General features: G+C 38.7%; 1 protein-coding gene across 8 annotated transcripts; it reads left to right on the top strand.

The window, feature by feature from the left end:
* The first annotated feature begins 1,359 nt into the window (after positions 1–1,359).
* CEP15 (centrosomal protein 15) lies at positions 1,360–15,172 on the top strand. Of its 8 annotated transcripts, XM_074344572.1 has the most exons (8): positions 1,360–1,472; positions 2,143–2,248; positions 2,854–2,938; positions 4,345–4,468; positions 11,020–11,064; positions 11,839–11,929; positions 12,744–12,818; positions 14,773–14,909. In XM_074344572.1, the coding sequence occupies exons 3-7, from the start codon at positions 2,886–2,888 to the stop codon at positions 12,800–12,802; spliced, it is 372 nt and encodes a 123-aa protein (XP_074200673.1). In that variant the 5' UTR covers positions 1,360–1,472; positions 2,143–2,248; positions 2,854–2,885; the 3' UTR covers positions 12,803–12,818; positions 14,773–14,909. The 8 variants fall into 8 exon arrangements, with proteins under 8 accessions (XP_074200673.1, XP_074200674.1, XP_074200669.1 ...); XM_074344573.1 differs by lacking the exon at positions 11,020–11,064; XM_074344568.1 differs by lacking the exons at positions 11,020–11,064; positions 11,839–11,929 and having other exon boundaries at positions 1,362–1,472; positions 2,857–2,938; positions 14,773–15,172.
* The last annotated feature ends 6,148 nt before the right edge of the window (positions 15,173–21,320 follow it).

Genomic DNA, 21,320 nt, shown 5'->3' with positions numbered 1-21,320 from the left:
AAAGCACCATTTCTTCCCTAGAACATACGACCATTCAGAAGTCTATTTTTTTTTTAATCTTTACAAAGTAAGGCTGTGGAACAGCTATATCAAAAGTCCTAGCAACTGAAGACCTGTAAAATTATGATGGAATTTCCTCAGGGGAATTATTTCATCCATTCATTCAAAAATATTTACTAAGCACCTAAAGCTCAGGCAGTCCTAGTTGCTCAGCAAACAAGAGACAAAAATACCTTTAAAAGCAAGTTCAAATTCTAGTCAGGGGTAACACTGGTAAACAAATGAACAAATGATTATGAAATACGTGGAATGATGCTGTGTTCTAGAGAAAAGTAAAGCAGGAGAAGGAGCGTAAAAGTGAAGAAACAGACTTCCAATCTTATACTGGGGGGTTCAGGGAATGCTTCACTGAGGAAGAAGCATTAAAAGATGAGAAATAGTTTATGTCAGTATCTCGTGAAGGGGTTTTCCAAGCAAAGAAAACAAACGTGCAATAGTCCTGAAGCAGGAGCTAGATTTTATGTAGATACTCTAAAAGGAAAAAAAAAATTTAAACACCTACGTTGGAATCCTAGCTCTGTGCTCTTTACAGGCTCAGTAACCTTTACGAAAAAAAAACATTACCCGTGTTGAACCTCAATTTCTTCCTCTGTAATTTAGTACCACGTAACTCACAGTTATTTCAAGGGGAAAAAAAGATGTTTAAGAATGCAGTATACAGCACTAAGGGATTATTCCCAAGTGTGTGTCCTGAGGGCTGTGGGAAAATCTAATCGAGGCTCTACAGGTTTCAAAGCTACGCCCTAAATAAATGACCAAGCTTGTTTCCTCGTCTGTCAAAATGAGGAGAATGGCATGTATCTCACCAGGCATTGTGGGGAATTCAATGGATGAGATAATCCACGTAAATACAGCAACTGACACATAAATTCCTCCTGAAATGAAAAATCAACATTACTGTCTCTACAGGGGCTCCCCTGCAAGCGGGCAGGGTTCTGCTGCCCGACTCAGCATCACATGCCCAGGGCGAAGCTCTCTGAAGCCACTCCACAGGCCTTTGTGGAAGTGACTGTGAAGTCCGGACACTTCAGACGACTCTCAAGTGCTTTTCCCCCTTCCACACTCTACCGCGATGTTCTAGCTTCTAAGAAACCAGCTTCACTCTCTGGATCCTTTTCAACATACTCATGTCCCATTTCTAAAGGGCTTGAAATTAAACTACCACCAAAAGGGTCTTCTATGGGGTTAGCGACATCCCTCACCAGCCCTCACCTTCTTAGAGCCGCGTCACTTCACTAGCCTTTGGCGCCAGACGCCCTCCTTTTATATGGACGTGATGACGTCACCTCGCATCGCGCTTGCGCAAAGGTGGTGGCGTGTCCAAGCCCAGGTCTGCGCAGCCGCCGGCGCCTTCCCGGAAGAGGTCCGGACCGAGTTGGGCGAGAGAAGTCCGACAGCAGGACGGCCCGCGGGTGAGTGCCCTGAGGGTCTGAGCGTCGGCGCGCCTGTGAGGGGCAAGCTGTTAACGGGGGGGGGGGGGGGGGGGGGGTAGGAGGGGTGATGAGGAAAGTTCCCGAGTCCTCTCAGTGTGAGTAGGGGCTGGAGTGGTCCGTGGGCTGATGACTCCGAGAAGATGCAGATCTTCGATTCAAAAGGCAGACTTTGTCTTGGGGTTTGTCTGAAGTGCTGATGGCGGCCGCAGCAGAACAGAAGTTACCATGGACTAACTTCCCGGGACTTCTTTGACGCTGCATTGGAAACTAGGAGGAAGGCGGCGAGGATTGGCCTGCAGTGACTTCGGGGAAACTATCTGTAATTCGACCCCTTCTGGGCGAGCCTGCGAGCGATTGCTGTCCGTGGTGCTGAAAACAGAGAGGCGCCTTGAGGAGGAAACCCGTTGAGGGCAGGACGGTGTTTCCCTTTCTCTTGGCTGCACTCAGTGTCCTACACTCAGTGTGCGCGTGCTGAAGGAAAGGCTCAGGGAAAAAAAAAAATTTTTTTTTTTAATCAGTGCTAGACACTCAGGAGATGTTAATCAGTATTAATGTCATAATTTAGGAAAGCCAGTGCTTCATCCCAAGAAGGAATTTTCAGCCCTGTTTTTTATTATAACAGCTCAAGTTGCATTCTCCCTTTGGGCAGGCACCTTCAGCTCTTGTATCCAACCAGATGATTTGCCTTCAGACTCACAGCCTTCAGAGTAGTTCTCTAGATCTCTGTCTGTATTGGCCCAGGCACTTCATCCAAGGTGAGCTTGCTCTTGGTGTAAAACGTTTTGTGAAAATGGATTTCCCTAAACTCCCCACGTCAGAGTCCAGAGCAGCCCAGGTAAAGTGAAAGGACCTAATTGTGCCTTTCTCCTTGGTTAGGAATGAAAAATACTTCCCTATTTGGAAGAGAGATGGTAGAACTGGGCAGTCTTCCAATAAAGGAAAGACCATGAGTTTCCAGTTGGTTCTCATACTTGTTTACCTTTATGTCTGCGTGTGTGAGGGATGGTATTCCTGTGTTAAATTTTACAGAGTGGATTTTGTTTTCTGTCTGTTGATTCAATAAAATGTTTACTAGTGTTAGTACCAGCTGCTTGTTTGTTTTGAATTCTGATTAAGGTTAAAGTCTGGGGAGAAAAGAGGGGAAAATGTGAAATATGTTTTTACCTGTATCATAGTGTTCTGGGATCCATCTGGCATATGGAAAACTGTGCTGTGAGTAAAAATCTTTTTAAATGCATTCTTTTATACATTATTACAGCTCAAGTTGTACTCAACCAATGGGTTGAGGTGCTGAAATGATCAAATGTTGCAAAGCTGAGGACATGTGGTAGAAGTAACTTTAAACGTTCTCATTATTTAGCAGAAAGCTTGTAAGGGCAGCTTTGACTAAAGATGACGTCTCTGTTCACTCAAGAAATTCACCTTTCTAAAAGACATGATAAAATGTAAGTTGTTTTTGTTTTTGTTTTTCTAAGGCTAATCTCAATGTACAAACTGTATTGGCTTTATTAGTGAAACTGAGTTCACAGGAAAGTGAACTAAAAGTGTGTCATTTTAATCTTATGACACTTGAGAGATTTTATGATTTTAGGATCAATTTAGAGATTGATGTTAGGGAATGTCATTGTCGAGAATAACAAAAATTAAAAGGTATAATTATGTTTTATGTCTTTTTACTTTTTGTTACTAATATCTAGACAAATTCATTCTTCCTCTTGCCCTTTCCAGGCTCCACACTGGTATTGAATGAACTTCTCTAAGCCTCTTTATCGAGGGCTGGCTTTCATGGGTCCATGATCTGTGCAATCACTTGCAGGGCTCTAATGTCGCCGTCCTGAAATTCCCAGTACATTTTTAACATGGCCCCCACATTTTCATTTTGCACTGAGCCCTCCTCCTCAAACCTCTGTCTGTGGGCTCGCATGTTTTCTTTTAATTAATTACCAGGCCCTCTTCTGTGGCCTTCTAAGATATTTTTCTTACAAAAATGACTGTTCAGAGACCTAGGTTTTTAGTCCTACCCTCAAGAACAGCCCTATACAACCTAGTATTTCTTGAGAATCTCAACTATTTGGGAAACGGTTAGACAGTTGTGTGTACTATTTGTGTATTTTTTTTCTCATCTGATCACTTAATAGGACCAAAAACTTGTAAAATGAGCATTTAACCCATGAGAAGCTTTTGAAGTATAATATATATAGCAAAGCACTTTGATAATTACAACTTTGTACATTATCCTTAAATTACTGTTTTACCTTGTTGTGAGTATGCATGCATATACACAGCCTCTCACTCATATATGGAACCATCATCTTTCTCTTGGAAAAAGAGGGAAAAAAATATTTTTATTGCTTCTTCAAACATATGGAAGTTTAGCACAATTCTAAATGTGTAACATAAGATTCAGGGGTATTGAAGTGTTAAGCAGAAGGTTCCGTATAGCAAGTTATATCAATGTATGTGTGTGGGGAGGTATATATAAGTATGTGTACAAAGGGATATGTATTACAGTTTGCATTTTCACTAAAAAATTTTTAACACTAATTTCAAAAGACCAGAGAAGTTTAAAAAACAAAAACAGAAACAAGCATGTACTTAACAGCGTATGTTAATGAAAATGAAAATAAAAATAATTTTACCCAGACTTCAGACTTAACTGAATGACCCAAGTTTTTCACTGTCTTATTAATTGACGTAGTAATTTCACTATCCTATTAAATTGACATAGTAGTTGGGTCTCAAAATAGGTTGAATTGAAGTGAGGTGCAGTTAAGAAATGAATTCTTTGCATTGGTCAAGAATAAAATGCTTCCTTTTTTTAAAACTGTATATAATCTTCATTTTTTTCTAGAGTATCACAAAGATTAATATTACTGCAAAAAATGGAGGATAAACTTGGAGGTCAAAATAAGGAAAAGGCATCTCAGATGCAAGCAGCTGAGACTGCTTTTAAAAGGAACCTTAGTCTTTTAAAGGTAAGATTCTCTGACTTAAGTAGAGAGGTTTTTTCCCACTTTTGCCAAAAAGATTGAGTGAATTTTTCATAACTTTGATATTTATATGATTTCTTTGTTATGAGTAACAAATAGAATTAATGGCTCACTACCTGTTTTTTAAACACGTTAGCTGGGTAAGAAGCATATGGACTCTCGTTTTTTAAAGTGAAAAATCTTGAAGTTTCCTTAGGCTACATGATTTTCATTAGCCAGAAAAACTAATGACTACAGGGGGAATTTTAAGGTCACCTTTGTGCAAGAAGTAACAAATACAAGACACAGCTTCCATCTTCCATCTTTTACTTGTAGGAAGATCCTGAAACACCGTAAAGTACCTAGAATGTATTTAGAACAATTTGGTGTTGCCCTACTGGGGCCACAGTCGACACACAGAATTCATATCTAAGATAACAGATTTCCCAGATCTTCTCTGATGGTGATGGAGGAGGTGGTCAAAGTATGTGATTGCGCAGGGCCTCGCCATTTGGCCAGTGTGCCCATTTGGAGTAAAATCATATGTGTAACATTTTTGGCTGCTTGCTATACTCTGCTTCCAGAATTGTATGGCTTCATCCATAATTAAAACCCTAAAGTTTGCTTCCATTCAAGCTTCCAAGAGATCCTATGACTAAAACATTTGGTAGTGAGGCTATATTATTTAAGTTATAAAGCAGTGTTTTCAGTTTTTTATTGTTAAATATTTTCATCGATAGGCATGATGTAGTTATCTTCTGTCCTCACTGGAGGATAAAGGGAGAGGGAAAATTCAGTTATCTTCTCAGTTTCTGGCAGTTTGATCCACAGTAATTTAAGTCACAGCCATAGTGCTACCAAAGCATTCTATATTGCCATATGTCTTACTTGCCCAATGGTGTTTGCAATATTTATTTTTAAATGGAAATATATAGGATAATCTAGAATTTGCTGTGAAAAGTCAGAAAAACTAAATTAGAAGTCTTGAAGGCTTGATTGCTCCTTACCTACAGCAAGTGCAGGTGACATTAAGTGTCTTTCTTTTAAAGAGCAAGTATTTGATGAGGGTCCAAGGGGTCCTTACTGTTGAGCGAGTTCTGGACAGAAAGTGGGGATAACCAAGTACGTACAAATTAGAGTCTGGAGCAAGTAGCTTACAGGCTTAGTTGATGACATAAGGTTGTCACACACAAGATAGAGACCACGGATGATCAAACATTAATTATGTGGAGGAGTAAGTGTAAAACCTCTTTGAGAGCTAGAATATTCTATGAGGTCTCAGAGAGGAAGCGAAGCTGGAGTTGTGTTTCAGTAGGCAGAAGGAAAACCATTCTGTTGGATTCTTACAGAAGAGCCAAGACCAGAAGAATAAATGGCTTTACTAATGTTGATGAGACCCTGAGCTAACTAGCTTGGAAAGTCACAGGAAACAAGGTTGAACGTGTATTGTGAGACCAGTTAAAGAAGTTGAGACTTGATATGGAGAGCTAATATAGTACTGAAAGCAAGCAAAAAAAAAAAAAAAAAAAAAAAAAAGAGAGACTCATGTAAGAAACATAAGAGTGGGTCTTTAAGAAAGATTCATCTGCTGTTTAGATGCAAAGTGATTTTACGAATGATGAGATCGGATAAGTAGGGTAGCTAAGAAATCACTATCATATCCAGAAGGAAGATAACGATAAAGACTCCCTGTAAAAAACTTGAAAGAGCAAAGATGAGAAAGCACATCTCCCATATCATCCTGCCCATCTAGAAATTAGTCTATTTTTGTATATTTCCTTTGTCTTTTTCTAAACATTTTTCAAGCCTCTGTTACATGCCAGATGCATGCTTGCTATTAGAGATGCAGTTTTTTCCCTTTTTTTTTTTAACATACTTGAAATAATTGGATATGCAGGCTTTTTGTCCTTCTTTCCTTCATATTTTTTTTTTTTTTTAGACTTTGGATATAATGTTAGTGGCTCTACCATAGAAGTTATTGTGAAAGTAAAATAAATAGGACTTGAGTACACAACTTGAGTTGGGAAAGACTTTTAAAAGCATATAGATTAGATTCTCATCTAGAGGTTTTCTTTTTCTTTTTTCCCCAACATAAAAACTTTTTCCAAAGATGTAAAATAGATAAAAGTGGACATGCTTTAGCCCAAAGCCCTATCCATTCAGCCCTTCCTTCCTGCACTGCTGTGGCCCTAAGGAACGGTGAAAACCACTGATCTGGGCTAATCACTTAGTTTAAAGATAAGGAAACCATAAGGTAATAACTCCTAATACCCCTTGTCAAGAACAGGTTGAGTTCTGTCAGGATAGGTACTTAAGTACAGAGTGCACTTTAAAACGGTGCTGTTAAAACTTGGAAGCATTCCTATAAAGGTAGTAACAAACTAAGGATGACCTTATGACTGTCCATTATTTCACCTTACTCAACATGTTCCGAACAGTACAGTACGATGGCATAATAAACGTGAAAAGGGCATGAGCTTTAACTTTTGCAAAGAAAGGTCATACAACATCTTTCAATGATACGGTTTTACACTTGGAGAAGCCAAAGTTGTTTTAAAACTAGTATATTATGACTTAAGTACAATTCATGGATAAAACATAAACATACAAAAGTCAACAGCAATCCTGTATATACAGTTGGAAAATGGAGATCACGTTCGCGTTAGCAATAGAATTATAAAACACATACTTGGGGGGTTGTCTTAACGCTCCTAACGAGGGACTTGCATGCCAGGTATAAAGTCAATTATTACACTTTAGTGGGAGATAGAAGAGAAAAGTTAAGTAGAGATGTACGCCTTAATCCTGACTGGGGAGACCATTATTTTTCTAAATCAGTTGTCACAAAGCCATCTTTCAATTTAATAAAATCCCAACAAGAAATTTCTCTAACTGCATTTGAAAAAATAAATTAACAAAAAATATTGAAGAATTATTTTAAAAGACACTAATCCCATCAAAGAGTCCAACATATTAATAAAAGAATGACCATGAGTAGAAGCAGTGAAGAAAACTCACAGTGAGGGTTCAGTCAGTAAATACCATACAAGACAGTGGGCTTGGGAAGCAGGCTCAGTGGGTTTTCCTGTTAGTATTCAGACAGTGAAACTTACCTCCCTTTTAAAAACAGAAACATGGCGGATTTCTGAGACACAGGAGATTTTATTTCTACTAGGACTTCCATGGTACAGACTATCATCACTCCCACCTTTCCCTCCACAAAATTTAATTTATCCCAAAGAGGCGATTTTTTGGTAACAAATGTCATCTTGTGCGGACAAATGGTTGCAGATACAGCAAGCGCTTCCCTTCAGGAACACCCTGGAAGCCTCCGTGGGGCAGTTGGCAGTTCGAGCATTCAACCAACTGCCACCCAGCATGGCCAGGGACCTCCCGGCCCTTCTCTCGCCTCCTCACACGTCTCCCTTGCTCCAGTTCATAAGTTTAACGAAAGCCTACTTGTTCCTTGTACCAGTGATCCTGCACCTCACGCTTCAGGATGTCATTCTTGCTACCTCCAGCAGATTAAAAGATGAAACCCAGCCCCGCCAGAGCTGGGTTGGAGGGAGTGGTGTTGGTAGAGAGAAGGAAAGAGAGCGATCTTTTTGTGCTTATGGTTTACTTTTCCTATAAAACTCATTTATATAGGCTTCTGAATCATACCATAGAGTAACATCCACAATGGCAACATGCTTTTTAAATGTTATGGAAATTGTCACACCTACGTAAAAGAGGGCAGAGAAGGATGTACTTCGTGCGCTTATCACCCAGATTCAATCATTCTCAGGTCACAGCCCATCATGTTTTATCTATACTCCTCACCCCCCGCTTCAGATCATTTTGAAGCTAATCCTCAGATGCTGCATTGTTTCGTCTGTATTTCAGTATGTCTCTTTCCATACATCAGTGTTTATCACTAAAAGATAAGCACTATTTTAAGCAGAATCAAAATAGCAGTATCAACTTAAGAAATGAACAATAAATCCTCAAATATCCATTCAGGTTCCAAATAAAATCCAATCTGTAATTGATGGATAGGTCTCCTAAATTTCCCCGCCCCACCCTTTTTCCCCTCTTTTAAGTATATCTGTTGAAGGAATTGGGTCATTTGCCCTGTAGAGTTCCTGGATATGGCTGAGCCATCACTGCGTTGTCCACGGTGTGTTCCTCTGTTCCCCTAATTCCTGTAATTGATAGATCTAAGCTGTGCTGTGCACCAGAAATGTAATTCAAGCCACATATGTCATTTTAAATTCTCTAGTAACCATTTTTAGTAATATCAAAATAAACAGGTTACTTAAAATGTTATTAAAATTTCAAACACAGTTCAAATGTAAATGTTATAAAAAGTCAGTCAATATTTTTGATCCTTTTTTTTCTTACTAACTCTTCAAAATTCAGTGTGTATTTTACACTTACAGCACATCTTAATTCAGACTCATACATTTCAAGCGCTCAGAAGCTACATGAAGCTAAAGGATACGGCATTAACAGTGCAAACTACAGAGGCCTGATCAGATTGAGGTTCCGAGGTGTGGGGGAAGAATGCTTCCAGAATGCCCGGCTGTCTCTCTTTTTTGGAATGTTAGCTGTCACTGATGATCACTGCCTAAGCTTATTTCTAGGGGTTGCAGAAACTAACATTCAGATTGTTTTATTCCTTCTTCTTTAATTGCTGATTATTTATATTAAGAGAAATGTCCCTTTGTCAGTTATTTGGTTACACTGAGGTATATTTCACATAGAAAAAAGCATGGTGAGTGCTTGATTCTCTATTTAATTTTCAAAATAATAGGTTGGTTCTCTGGTATCCTCTAAAAGTGACTGATTAGGTGTTGCTGGTTTGGTTTTTTTTTTTTTCTTTTTTTTCCTAAGATGTCTGGGATTTTAAATGTTTCAATCCATTTAAATTTTGATTCCTATTTATTTTCAAATTGTCCCATTTTTACCAAGTGGGAGCCTCTTCAGGCTAGCTCCTGAATGCTTCTGACTGATCATAAGAGTCGGAGAGCTTCCTTTCCTTCTGGTCTGGTGAAATCTTCCGGGCTCATCATGTGCATGTGCTGCTCAGACCTGGAATTGGCTGTTGTTCCAGGGAGCCCTGGATCCTTTTGGTAGGAAATATGTTTAGAGCCCTCAATCTGGGCACTCATGGTGTTCATTGCAACATTTTTTTTTTCTTAAAGATAAAATACATCTTTTAAAGATAAAATACAAAATAAAGAGCTCATGTCAGAAATTCCCAAATTCCAATTTGCAAGACTTTTAACTTAGAATCATGGATCCTGTACCTCTCACTTTTTTGTCGAACCAAAAATCTGTTCCTCAAGAATCTTGCACCACCAACATAACTTACTTACTTTATCTTGTGATACAGACACAGTATCTGAGCACACAGAAAGATTCGGTCTCACCACCAATATGACTGCTGACAGTGGTTTCCGGTCAGATACTTTTTACCACCCTTTTTGTTCCCCAGTGTACCTCACTGGGGATGCTCAGTCAAATTACTGTGCTCTAAGGCCGCCTGATGTGCAATAATTATTCTCCGTGTGGTTATACCACCGACTAGATAGCAGTTCCGTTTGTTTCATTTTATTTTTAAATTGTAAGGACTGCTTTGTCATTTGTTCTATAAATGTATAAAATTTTAAATGGTCTCGTGACGAATCTATAAAACAGTACAAAGCCTAGCCAGGTAAAGCTGGCCAACTAGCCTTCCTTCCTCTCATCTCTTTTCCTTTTCCCTGCCTACCACCCCTGTTTCGGTTTGTTTTGTTTTTTAAGTTTTTGGTTTATACTCAGGAAACTTTGACACCTCAGCCTTTATTTAATGAATATTTAAGTACCTAGTACATACCCTGCACTTTGTTAGATGCTCAGATGCTTAAAGGCTGTATGAAACATAGTATTTACCTGCAGGGCAGCACACAGTTAAAGAGAAGGCTCTTAAATCCAAACGTTAGGATATAACCTGCTACAGAAGGCTGGGGTCAATTTGCCAACATTTTGAGTCAGGCCAAGGAATTCATGCCTGATCTTCTGTATTGTGGGTACCAATTTTTTTTTTCAGTCTAGGGGAGGACATATTTAAAGTAGTTCTTAGCAAAACTAATCAATTCCATGTTACATATGAATTCAAGTAAAATGAGATAGAATCTAGGCATGAGTGTAAGTGTTAAGTATTTGTTGAATGACTAAGTGTGATATTACGGCCATAGCCTAGGGAATAACAGGGAAAGACTAGAAATTCATCCTGAAGGAACAATATATGGAGCATTGAATTTTTAAACGGCAGAAATAATAAGAGTTGGAGAGAGTGACTACAACACGTTATCTAAGTGAATTCATTTCCCTCTCTGATATACTCAACACATTCAGTGGGAAAAGAAGAGTTTAGTTTTATCAGGTTGAGAAACAAGGGCTGGAAGAAAAGTTAGCCATCCCTCTACATTAAGAACTGAAGCTAGTTAAGAGACAATCTCGGAGGGAGAGAAAGCAAAAAGATGGGGACAGATGTCACAAATCTTAAGAAAGCCCACACTTCGGATTAACAGGAGAAGAAGGAGCCAGCCAAGGAGAAGGAAGTAGGAGTCAGAGAGGTAAGTTAAACTAAGGAGGAAGTTCCCTGGAGGGGTGATAACCCTTTGTGGAAATGCTGCAAAGATGACAGTCAGGTCAGTCACCAGAGACCTGCTGTGCCAGGCCACACCTCCCTCCTGTCTGCTCTCACGGTTACAAAGCTGCTCTTCTGTAAGAGACACTCAGTGTCCTTATTTTCTGATCTTTAAGAAAAATGTCTCATCTTGCTGATAGGTGCTAGTGGAGCCTAGATCTACCGGTAAGGAGAACTTCACAACTGTTCTTAGAGTAACGGTAAAATTGGGGTTAGGATTTTTATTCTGTTTGATTTGTGAAAATAAAAAGTGATTCTCCGGGTCCTGGTAAAATCTCAGCATAATCGGAAGAGTTGGGTCTCACGTATCTGTCGTATCATTTGCATCAAAAGTGCTTTAGCGTGTGTGTTGACCGTGAACTTCTGGTATGGGATAGACATGCTACTAGACAGGATTTTTACATCCCCAAATAGTTGTTTTTCCCCTTCAAGTCACCTTCTTCGAGACAGCAGGTGCATTAATGGTTGGGCAACTTCGGGGAGTCCCTTTAGGGAATTTCCTGTTTTTCCCTTTTCCATTTCACACCCATTCCCTGCTCCCGCCGCTGCCATCTGCTATCTCTTTTCTCCTGTTCAGCGCTGGCTTCTTCACACCCCACTCCCACGCCCTTTTCCATCGCTCTCCGTCTGTCCAACAGCCCTGTGCTTAGACTGCTCCAGTGCTTGTACAGGGACCAGAGAACTTCCTCTTTCCTATCAGCTCACGCGGCTCAAAGCAGACGAAATCTACACGGCCTTCAGCCAACGCCCCTGTGAACCTGACAAACACCAGGAAGTACAGGACAACGCAGGTGCTGACCTGGGGAGTGTCTGTTAAACAGGGCTTGAATGTTTCTGTGACAACATGCCAAGTCCTACATTTCTGGACGTGCACTTTATGTTCAGATCTAGGTAAAATCTTAACCAGGGTATGAATTAACCTTAAATACTCTTGTGTTTGAACAACCCTAAGAGCAAATATAGACATCTTCAAGTCCAACTATGAAGTCATGCCCGGTGCTTGAATGCCATCAACTGAATGAATTACTACCTAGCAATAAAACTTGCCTTTGAAATTAGCTTAGAAATCTAGTACTAAAAATTTAGACAGTATTATAGAAAGGCTTTTGTTGCAGAGAACTGAGGTACCTCATTGTGTCATTAATATACCGCTTGGATGATGTGGACAGACTAGAACTCTTCACTTTTCAGGTTAGCATAGTGTGGGTCTGAGTATCTGATTGTTTTGAGTATCAGAATATTTGACTATTTTATCCATCTGGCTGTTTTTTAATGATTTTTAAAGCTAACTTGGTATTCCGAGCAGTTTTAGAGGAAGTTCTTTTTCCAAGAATTATTGGCATTTACTAACTACTTAAAATGAAGGAGGCAGAACTTAGAAGTACCACCCCCAGCCCCTGCCTTTTATTTTACAATATGAAACCCTGCATTCTGTATTTGAAACTGGTTAATTAAGCAATGATCAGTTCTCCGTCAGTGTCCCTCCATCAGTTCCAACTGTGTATCCAGAGGAGAGTTTAAGGGTATAGATATTGCTATTACAGGTGCCACTGGTGTGTGTCATGTAAATACATTCTGTTCTTAAAATGCTGTTATCTGTTACAGGATATAGAAGCGGCAGAGAAGTCTCTTCAGACCCGGATTCAGCCACTTCCACGGCCTGAGGTGGTTTCTCTTGAGGTGAGAATCTTAATGAACAAATGTAAGAGACCCTATTCTGTTCGTAGTGCGTTGTAAATTAACTAGGGGTTGTGTGTGTATATTACTCAGATTTAGTCCTTCCATGAAATAAACAAGAAGTGTGTGATTGCTCTACGTCCAGCATGCCATGCCATGCTTTGTACGGACTATAGGTAATCCATAAGAATCTTGCTTTAAAAAGATTTCTATCAAGTGCAAATGTTACCGAAATCCTGTGTCTTTTCACCTGATTACTTAGAAATAACTATCTTGTTAAATCATAACAGACAAGATGCACTCAGTCTTAAGACGACTGCATGCCTAACCAAAATGCTTTTCCTGATGGCTGATGTGAGAAATGGCACTTCAGTCTCTTCACCAAAAATGCAACCAACGCTGTTTAAATGCATATTATCGTGCAGTGTAGTGTGGCTTTTGTCTGTTTAATTTTGCTCAGTTGAAGAACAGACTGGGAAGATGGTTAGCAAAAATAAACCATATTTGGTACATGAGTGTATTTGTGCTGAAAGGGAAGTTGCTACATATAGAAGAGTTAGATTTTATATTTTTAATGACCTTTTTTAAATACAGTTTGGCTGGCTGCCTAACCAGGGATGTGAACAGACTCAAAATTAAAGGCTGAGAATTGCCCTTCAATTTTCTGTGTCATCTAGACTAATAAGAAAAGGCAGTGATCAAGGACAGAAAAAACTCCGGTACAAAGTTGTGCCTTGGGCATGTCTTTTTCTTTGTTGAATTCTCCAATACCTTCCTCTGGCCCGTACAGGGCCCACACAATAGGGGTTAATCCAGCCGTGAATGGCGGAGAAACTGCCAACCACAGGCTTGGGTTGGTATTTTTCTTGGCTAGTCTTGCACAGCAGGCTGACCTTTATTTTAAGCATGTCAGGCTATTTCTCAGACCACATGCATAGATGCATAGATACAGAGACTCCCTCACCATCTTCAGCTTTCAGAACCCCCCTACCTTTTTAATGCTCAGAGGGAATAATCACGTGTCCCCAACGTGATCTCTTTGGCTGAACTTCCCAAAGAGAGATTGATAGTGACGATCTAATACAAAACGCCCTCCTATGACAGAGCTTTTGGCAGTTTCCTTTTCTTTGGCCTCCTTAGGGCACTCAACCTAGAAACCACCCAGGCTTGTAGACACGTTAGAGCACCATGGTGTGAGCTGGTAGATCATACAGACTGCCATGGTCAGGCCAGTAACACAGCATCTCAACTTCCGAGTTATCTGAATTAAAAATATTTGGATGATGTTGATATTATTTTCTCATTATACCAAAAAAAAAAAGTTGGGGGGGGGAAGAAGTTACAATATGCCCTATCAAGTGCTCTTCTGAAAGATACAGTGGATGCTTATTTTTAACGTGCTTCCCCCCATACAATTAAGGGGTCGATTCACCTGAATCCAAAAACATCCTCTTTATACTCCACTTCCTGATCTCATCCCGGGTCAAATCTTTTTCTGTTCATTCTCAAACAGTTGTTCCTATTGTATCATTTCATTGCGATAATTTTAGTATGGCTAATCATTTGCTGTGGGATCGGGAACATGAAACAAAAACTCACCATGATGGTGTAGCCCCAAATAGTACGACGGGTAATAATCACAAGACTGGCCACAAGAGGGCGCGTAAAATCACAATAAAATTCTGAAACCTGTAATTCTGCCAGGCTCCGGTTTTACTGAGAAATTTGAAAATTAACACTAGTAAGTAGCCAGGTTTTTTTTTTTTTTCTTCTAAAATTAACATAAAATATTCTGTAGAGGAAGTGCATTCTACGTATATGTGTGAGTGTGTGTGTGTGTGTGTGTACACGCACCCACACACTTAAGTGAATAAACATTTAGACTATTATGAACAGCCAAGTTCAATTGCCTGATACGCTTTTTTACTTTTGGACGTTTTTTTTTTTTTTTTTCCAGACTCTTTACTGGGCATCAGTAGAAGAATATATTCCCAAATGGGAACAGTTTCTTTTAGGAAGAGCACCATATCCTATTGGTGTTGAGAATCAAAATGAAGCAGAAAATACCATTCAGAAGGAGGCGCAGTGATAGCTTCTTCAAACGCTATTTCAAAAAAAAAAAAAACCTGTTCCGTAAAGCTGAGTATTCAAGAACATGCAGGTCGCTTTGGGGAATCGGGTATGTTCACGTTGTCTCATTACCCCCTCAACGACAACGAAAACTGGGAAATCTACCGGCAACTCGCAGGCTCTCACCTACTCTTTCAACATCAGGAATCTGCTTTCAGCCAAACCCAAAGAAGTATTAAGAACTAGTATTGAAAGGTGGACTGCTGATTAAATAAGTTGCTAAATGAGTGTTGTGTGATTGTTTTTTTTAATCACTTTCAGTCATTCTTATCTAAACAGTGAATGCCAGTGGCTCTGATTTTACATTTTCTAGAATCTTGATCTTTTACTTGTTTTGTGCTGGGGACAAGGCACAGGAGCAAAGCGGTTGTATGTTCACCGTTATCATTCTTTTTTTTTTAACAAATGAAAAGACAGTGACAATTGACTGCTTTAGTATAATAATATCGCTCAGAAAATAGATTCATAGGCTTTTGCCCCTCATAGGGAAGTGAACCTGTAAGAATTCTGGAAGAACGAACTGAACTACAAAGCACTCAGTGAGTTCCCAGGTTTAGGAGAGCTCAGACTAGGTTCTGGAAAAGGACACCTATCAGAGCTGGTATTGGTTACTGGATTTCCACTTGGTTATTTAAAGATTGCCAGTAACTCCTCTCTCATCTTTTCATCTTCAGATCTGCCCTTTCCTCCCCTTCTGTTTTTGTTATTTCTCAAACTGCCAGAAGGCTTTGGGTGACAACCCTCAAGAGCTTCAAGATTTCCCAGCCCACCACTGCTGGACCACTCAAAAAAATTTTTTTTTAATTTTCTAATTATAGAAGTATCTCCTGCTTAGTCAAGGAGTCTACCTCACAATGAAAGATTTTCAATTTCAAACTGGTTTGTGATTTTCAAAGACGACAAGAGGACAAGCTACAAACAATAACAAAGTCCATTGTGCTGATAAGTTCCTTGAAACTATCATCTTGGAAATACCCTGTTGAGTGGGTGTCGATGTGGGTAACAATAACGTTGTTTTCATAATATGCACTGGCAGATCCACACACTTCTCTCCAGTGTTAACAGTTGTAATTAAGGAATAAACAGCACGGAGTGTCAGTCCGATGACAATTTCATCTATAGTGTCACAATACAAAATGTCACAAAATATTAGAACTGTTACACAACTATAAAAAGGATAGGCTTAAAAGCCGAAAGCCCTTTAAAAAGGAAGACAGAGAAAGGAAGAAAAAAAGAAAACTGGCAGAGAGACCAGAACAATTTTATACCTTCTCAAGAATGTTCTGTCACGAAAATAAATTGATACATTTTTTTTCCCCCTGTTACATTGCAGTTTGGTTTCTAGCCATCCAGTTGATTTAGCAGGAGAATGCAGGGCTTTTTAGCAGCTTTGAATTGGTAAACAGATTTAGATGTAGTACAGAGAACATGAGGAAGTTTTTTCTTTTTTTTTTAACATCCAATCTTTCCCAGCATATGCACATAAGAAGGTGAATGAAGCAATGTGAAACTTATTTCTCTTTAGTCAAGTGGAAAAAAGGCTAAACATTTGTTGAGATGGTAAAATATTGTGTCAAGCAAGTAAGCACATTCCAGAATTAAACAGCGGTTGATACATGAATGTCATCAAATATTTGAGCACACACTTCCTTTGAGTTCTGTAAATTAAATCACCAGTAGGTTAGATTAAAATACAGAATGAATAGCAACTTAACCATCTCTGGAAAGGTACAGGTTTCTGCTCCCCTAAATGGACTAACTCGCTAGATAGTTTTTAAAGAGGGCGTAAGTTTAATGTACCCTGGGTTATGATTCAGAGCAGAAGGGAAGATATTTCTAGGCTTCAGCAAGACCATTTCCCTCATTTCTAGTTAAATACCTCGAAAACTCCCAGAGATGACTTTATCCCTAGCTCCCCTCCCCCACCCCAGAGCTTTCCCCACTCCCCTCCTTGTAGACTGGAACAGATTGCACCGCATGGTATATGTTTAAAAAAATTTTTTTTCCCAAAGGGACCTGGATACCCCATGAAAGGACTTTATATTCCTCATGACAAATTAGCTTTACCTACGAATTAACAAATATTGTTTTCTGTAAAGAGGGGAGAAATACCACATATCTCATGTATATTTTGTACACAATTAGTAGAAATCAGACAAGGAAAAAGAAATCTACCCATATACCTTTTCCTCCCTAATTCAGTGTCCTTACCATACATGACACTGCACCCACTGTTCTCCAGGAGAACTATGAATTTGGTTTTGTTTGTTTGTTTGTTTGTTTGTTTTTAGAATAATGGAGTTTTCAAAATAAAGGTTGTCCAAGAATTTTTCACAGCCTTTCTTAGACTATTCCAAGTGCGCCTAATATTTAAAACCCATTTTCAGCTGAAACATTTCTAGTATATGACATTATTAAACCATAAAATGCTACAGATCAGAAGGAGCTGCAGTTTTTCTCCAAACTTCCAAAAATTAATTTTACTAGATACTCAGAAAAAAAAAACCTAATGCTCTGGAAACCAGACATCTGGCCTTTTCCTGTCGGGGGAGCTATGTGAATGGAAGTGATGTCAAAAGGGACAGGTTTCCTCTGCTCGATGTACAAGGTGTTTTAACTTGTTAGCTCAAGACCTGGATGAGAAATAAAATAATCTTTAATAGTCTTGACCCTTTTGACTTCTGCCTCATCCTCCCATTTCTATAAAAAAAAAAAAAAAAAGAGAGAGCGAGAAAGAGAGAGAAGGTCTATTTATTTTTGATTCAAAATTAAACTTACTTGGAGATTATTTTGTCACTTCTGAGACAATTGGAGGCAGATCAGGAGTAGGAGGGGGTGTGTGAAAAACCAGGGTTTGCAATCACCAGTTTTAGACAGGAGGAAGATTATTAAGCTCTAAATCCACTGTAAGGTGGATTTTCCTGTAAAAAATTTAATGCACAAGGTCATGAATTTGGCTTACCTACAAAATATATTCTTTTCCCTCTTTAGTCTATTGTCTTTCTATTCTAAGTCAATTCCCATCCTTTTATATTTTATTTTTACAAAAAGATTCATACTTAAAGCAAAATAACATTTTAAATCTCCCTAAAGAGTGTTTGCCCTCTTTCAAGAACTGCCCAAACATAATAGCTACATGGCTTAAAACACTCTTCATCTCAGTAGTCTATTTTGATCTCTTCCACTTTAATTAGGATACTAAGTTATCTCTTTTTCTTTTTCTTTTTTTAAAGAGCTGCTAACCAAACTCTACTCTTCAGAGAAGGTAATACCTAAATGGTGAATTCAAACAGTAAAATAAAGTCTGTTGAAAAATATGGAGAAGGGGGAGAGGAGAGAAATTAGTTTGAGAAAGCTTCAAGTCGGAACAAGGAAGCCTTTCTTCTCCCCCACCCCCCCCGCCCGGTGATTGTTTTTTGTTTGTTTCTCATATAATTTAGAAGTTAATTTGTCTACATAGGAAATTTAATTCCCTACTGCTAATAAGAGAACATTTTCAGTTTTCTGGGACAAACATGGGGACATGTCAAACTTCAGCAATTAAGGAGAGGATTGATTTGTGGATTTGACACCTGGCATTGTGGTCTCCCTTTCAAACTGGAACTGAGATTATATCCTTACTAAAATCCAAGACAAGGAAAAAGAGTCCAACAAAGACAAGAGGCCAAAACATGCTTCCGGACATCATCCTACCTCTCAGAGTCAAGTTTCCTTGCTTGCGAGAGAAAGGACTGCATCCCCTACCTTGTAATAATGTGTTCAAGTTCTCACTATTTTAAAAACTCTAATTTGTGTCTCAGACAAAGAGAGGGACTGAGACTCTGCTAAAGAGGAAAAATATTTGCATGACCACAGTATAAATCAATAAATAGTTGCACAGATGAAACGCTGAAGTGTTCTTATTTTAGAAAGTTGGGGTGATTTAATTTGTTTCATTTTGATAGTAACGGGGTCAAAATTCCAATGGCATTTTTCACAGACATAGAACAAACAATCCTGAAGTTTTTATGTAACCATAAAAGACACCAAATAGCCAAAGTAATCCTGAGAAAGAAGAACAAAGCCAGAAGCATCACGCCTCCTGATTTCAAACTATACTACAAAGTCAAAGTAACAAAACAGTATAGTACTGGCATAAAAATAAACTTATTGACCAAGAAGACAAAATCAAGAGCCCAGAAATAAATCCCCACATAGACAGTCAATCAATACGTGACAAAGGAGCCAAGAACACTCAATGGGGAAGGGAGGGTCTTTTCAACAAATGGTGTTGGGAAAACTGGGTAACCACATGCAGAAAAATGAAATTGGACCTCAATCCTACACCACTCACAGAATTAACTCAAAATGGATTAAAGACCTAAACATAAGACCTGACAGGGTAGAACTCCTAAAAGAAACCATTAGGAAAAAGCTCCTTGACATTGGTCTTGGCAATGATTTTTGGATACACCAAAAGCACAAGCAACAAAAGCAAAATAACAAGTAGGACTACATCAAACTAAAAAGCTTCTGCACAGCACAAACAACAATAAACAAAATGAAAAGGCAACCTATGGAACAGGAGAAAATATTTGTAGACCATGTAATGGATAAGAAGTGAATATCCAAAATATATAAAGAACTCATACAACTCAGTAACAACACCACCAACAACAAAAACAAGTAATCCAATTTAAAAAATGGGCAGAGGAACTGAATAGATATTTTTCCGAAGAAAATATTCAAATGGCCAACAAGTACACGACAAGATTCTCAACATCACTAGTCAATTGAGAATCAAAACCAAAAATGTCACTGCACACCTGCTGGAATGGCTACTAACAAGAAAACAAGAAAAAATAAGTGTTAGAATGTGGAGAAAAGGGAACCTTTGTAGACTGTTGGTGAGAATGCAATAGAAAAGGCCAGGTTGGTTCAGCCACTCTGGAAAACAGTATGGAGATTACGCCAATTCAAAATACAACTACCATAGGATCCAGTAATCCCACTTCTGGGATATCGCCAAAGGAAATGAAAATAGAATAATAATTAAAAAAAAACAAAACCCTACATTCCCATGTTCACTGCAGCAGTATTCACAATAACCGAGATATGGAAACAACCTAAGTGCTCACTGACAGACGAATGGATAAAGACAACGTGATATATATGTACTGGAATATTACTCAGCCATAATAAAGAAGGAAATCGTGCCATTTGTGACAACATGAATGGACCTTGAGGGCATTATGCTTAGTAAGATAAGCCAGACAGCAAAAGACACATATTATATGATATCACTTACATGTGGAATCTTAAAAATGTCAAGCCCATAGAAACAGAGTAAAATATGGTGGTTACCAGAGGCTGTGGAGTGAGGGATTTGAGGAGAGGTTTAAGAGTAAAAACTTGCAACTGGAAGATGAATGCGTACTGGTGATCTAATGTACAGCATAGTGATTAAACACCACAACACATTAAATACTTTAAAATTGCTAAGAGCCTAGATATCAATTATTCTCAGCACAAAAAAGGGGGAGGGAGGATAGTTCTGTGACACGATAAAGGTGTTAGCTAAAGCTACAGTGGTACTCCTTAAGGCAATATGTAAATGTATCAAATCAACATGTGCACCTGAAACATACAATGTTATATGTCAATATCTTAATTTTAAAATGTGGGTTATCTATAAAGCAGAATATTATTTAGGAAGGAAATTCAGACACATGCTACAACATGGATGAACCTTGAAGACATTATGCTAAGTGAAATAAATGAGACAGAAAAGGACAGATATTGTACAATTCCACTTATATGAGACACCTAGGGTAATCAAATTCATAGAGACATAAAGTAGAATGGCGGCTGCCAGGGGATGGGGAGTTAGTGTTTAAAGGGCACAGAGTTTCAGTTTGGGAGGATGAAAAATTTCCAGAGATAGATGGTGATGATGGTTTCACAGCAATGTGAATGTGATTAATGCCACTGACATGCACACTTTTTTTTAAAAAAAAAAGGTTTAAACTGTAAATTCTATATTATGTGTATGGTGCCACAGTAAAAAATAATCCTTACTAAACATAACCTGAATACTTCCATTGTATGAGCTGTATGATTCAAATCTTGTTATCTGTGACAACCAAGCATATATAAGCAAGTTAATTCCTCCTAGAAAACTTCTTTATCAATAGTTAAACAATTCTTTATTCTCCATGTGTTCAAATTCATTTGACCACCTGCCTTTTGAAAGGGTGGTGTTCCCTGTGGTGGCTTTATGTCTATGAAACTCCTTACAAACAAAATTCTAGTCCCACCAGTTAGATCTGCCACTAACTGCCACTCAGTTTCCTCAGTGGGTTGAATTAGACCGCGTTGTACAACAGATGGTTCTGT

The sequence above is a fragment of the Camelus bactrianus genome, chromosome 17 (assembly GCF_048773025.1).
Source record: "Camelus bactrianus isolate YW-2024 breed Bactrian camel chromosome 17, ASM4877302v1, whole genome shotgun sequence".
Taxonomy (NCBI): domain Eukaryota; kingdom Metazoa; phylum Chordata; class Mammalia; order Artiodactyla; family Camelidae; genus Camelus; species Camelus bactrianus.
This window is presented reverse-complemented; position numbering and strand designations above follow the sequence as displayed.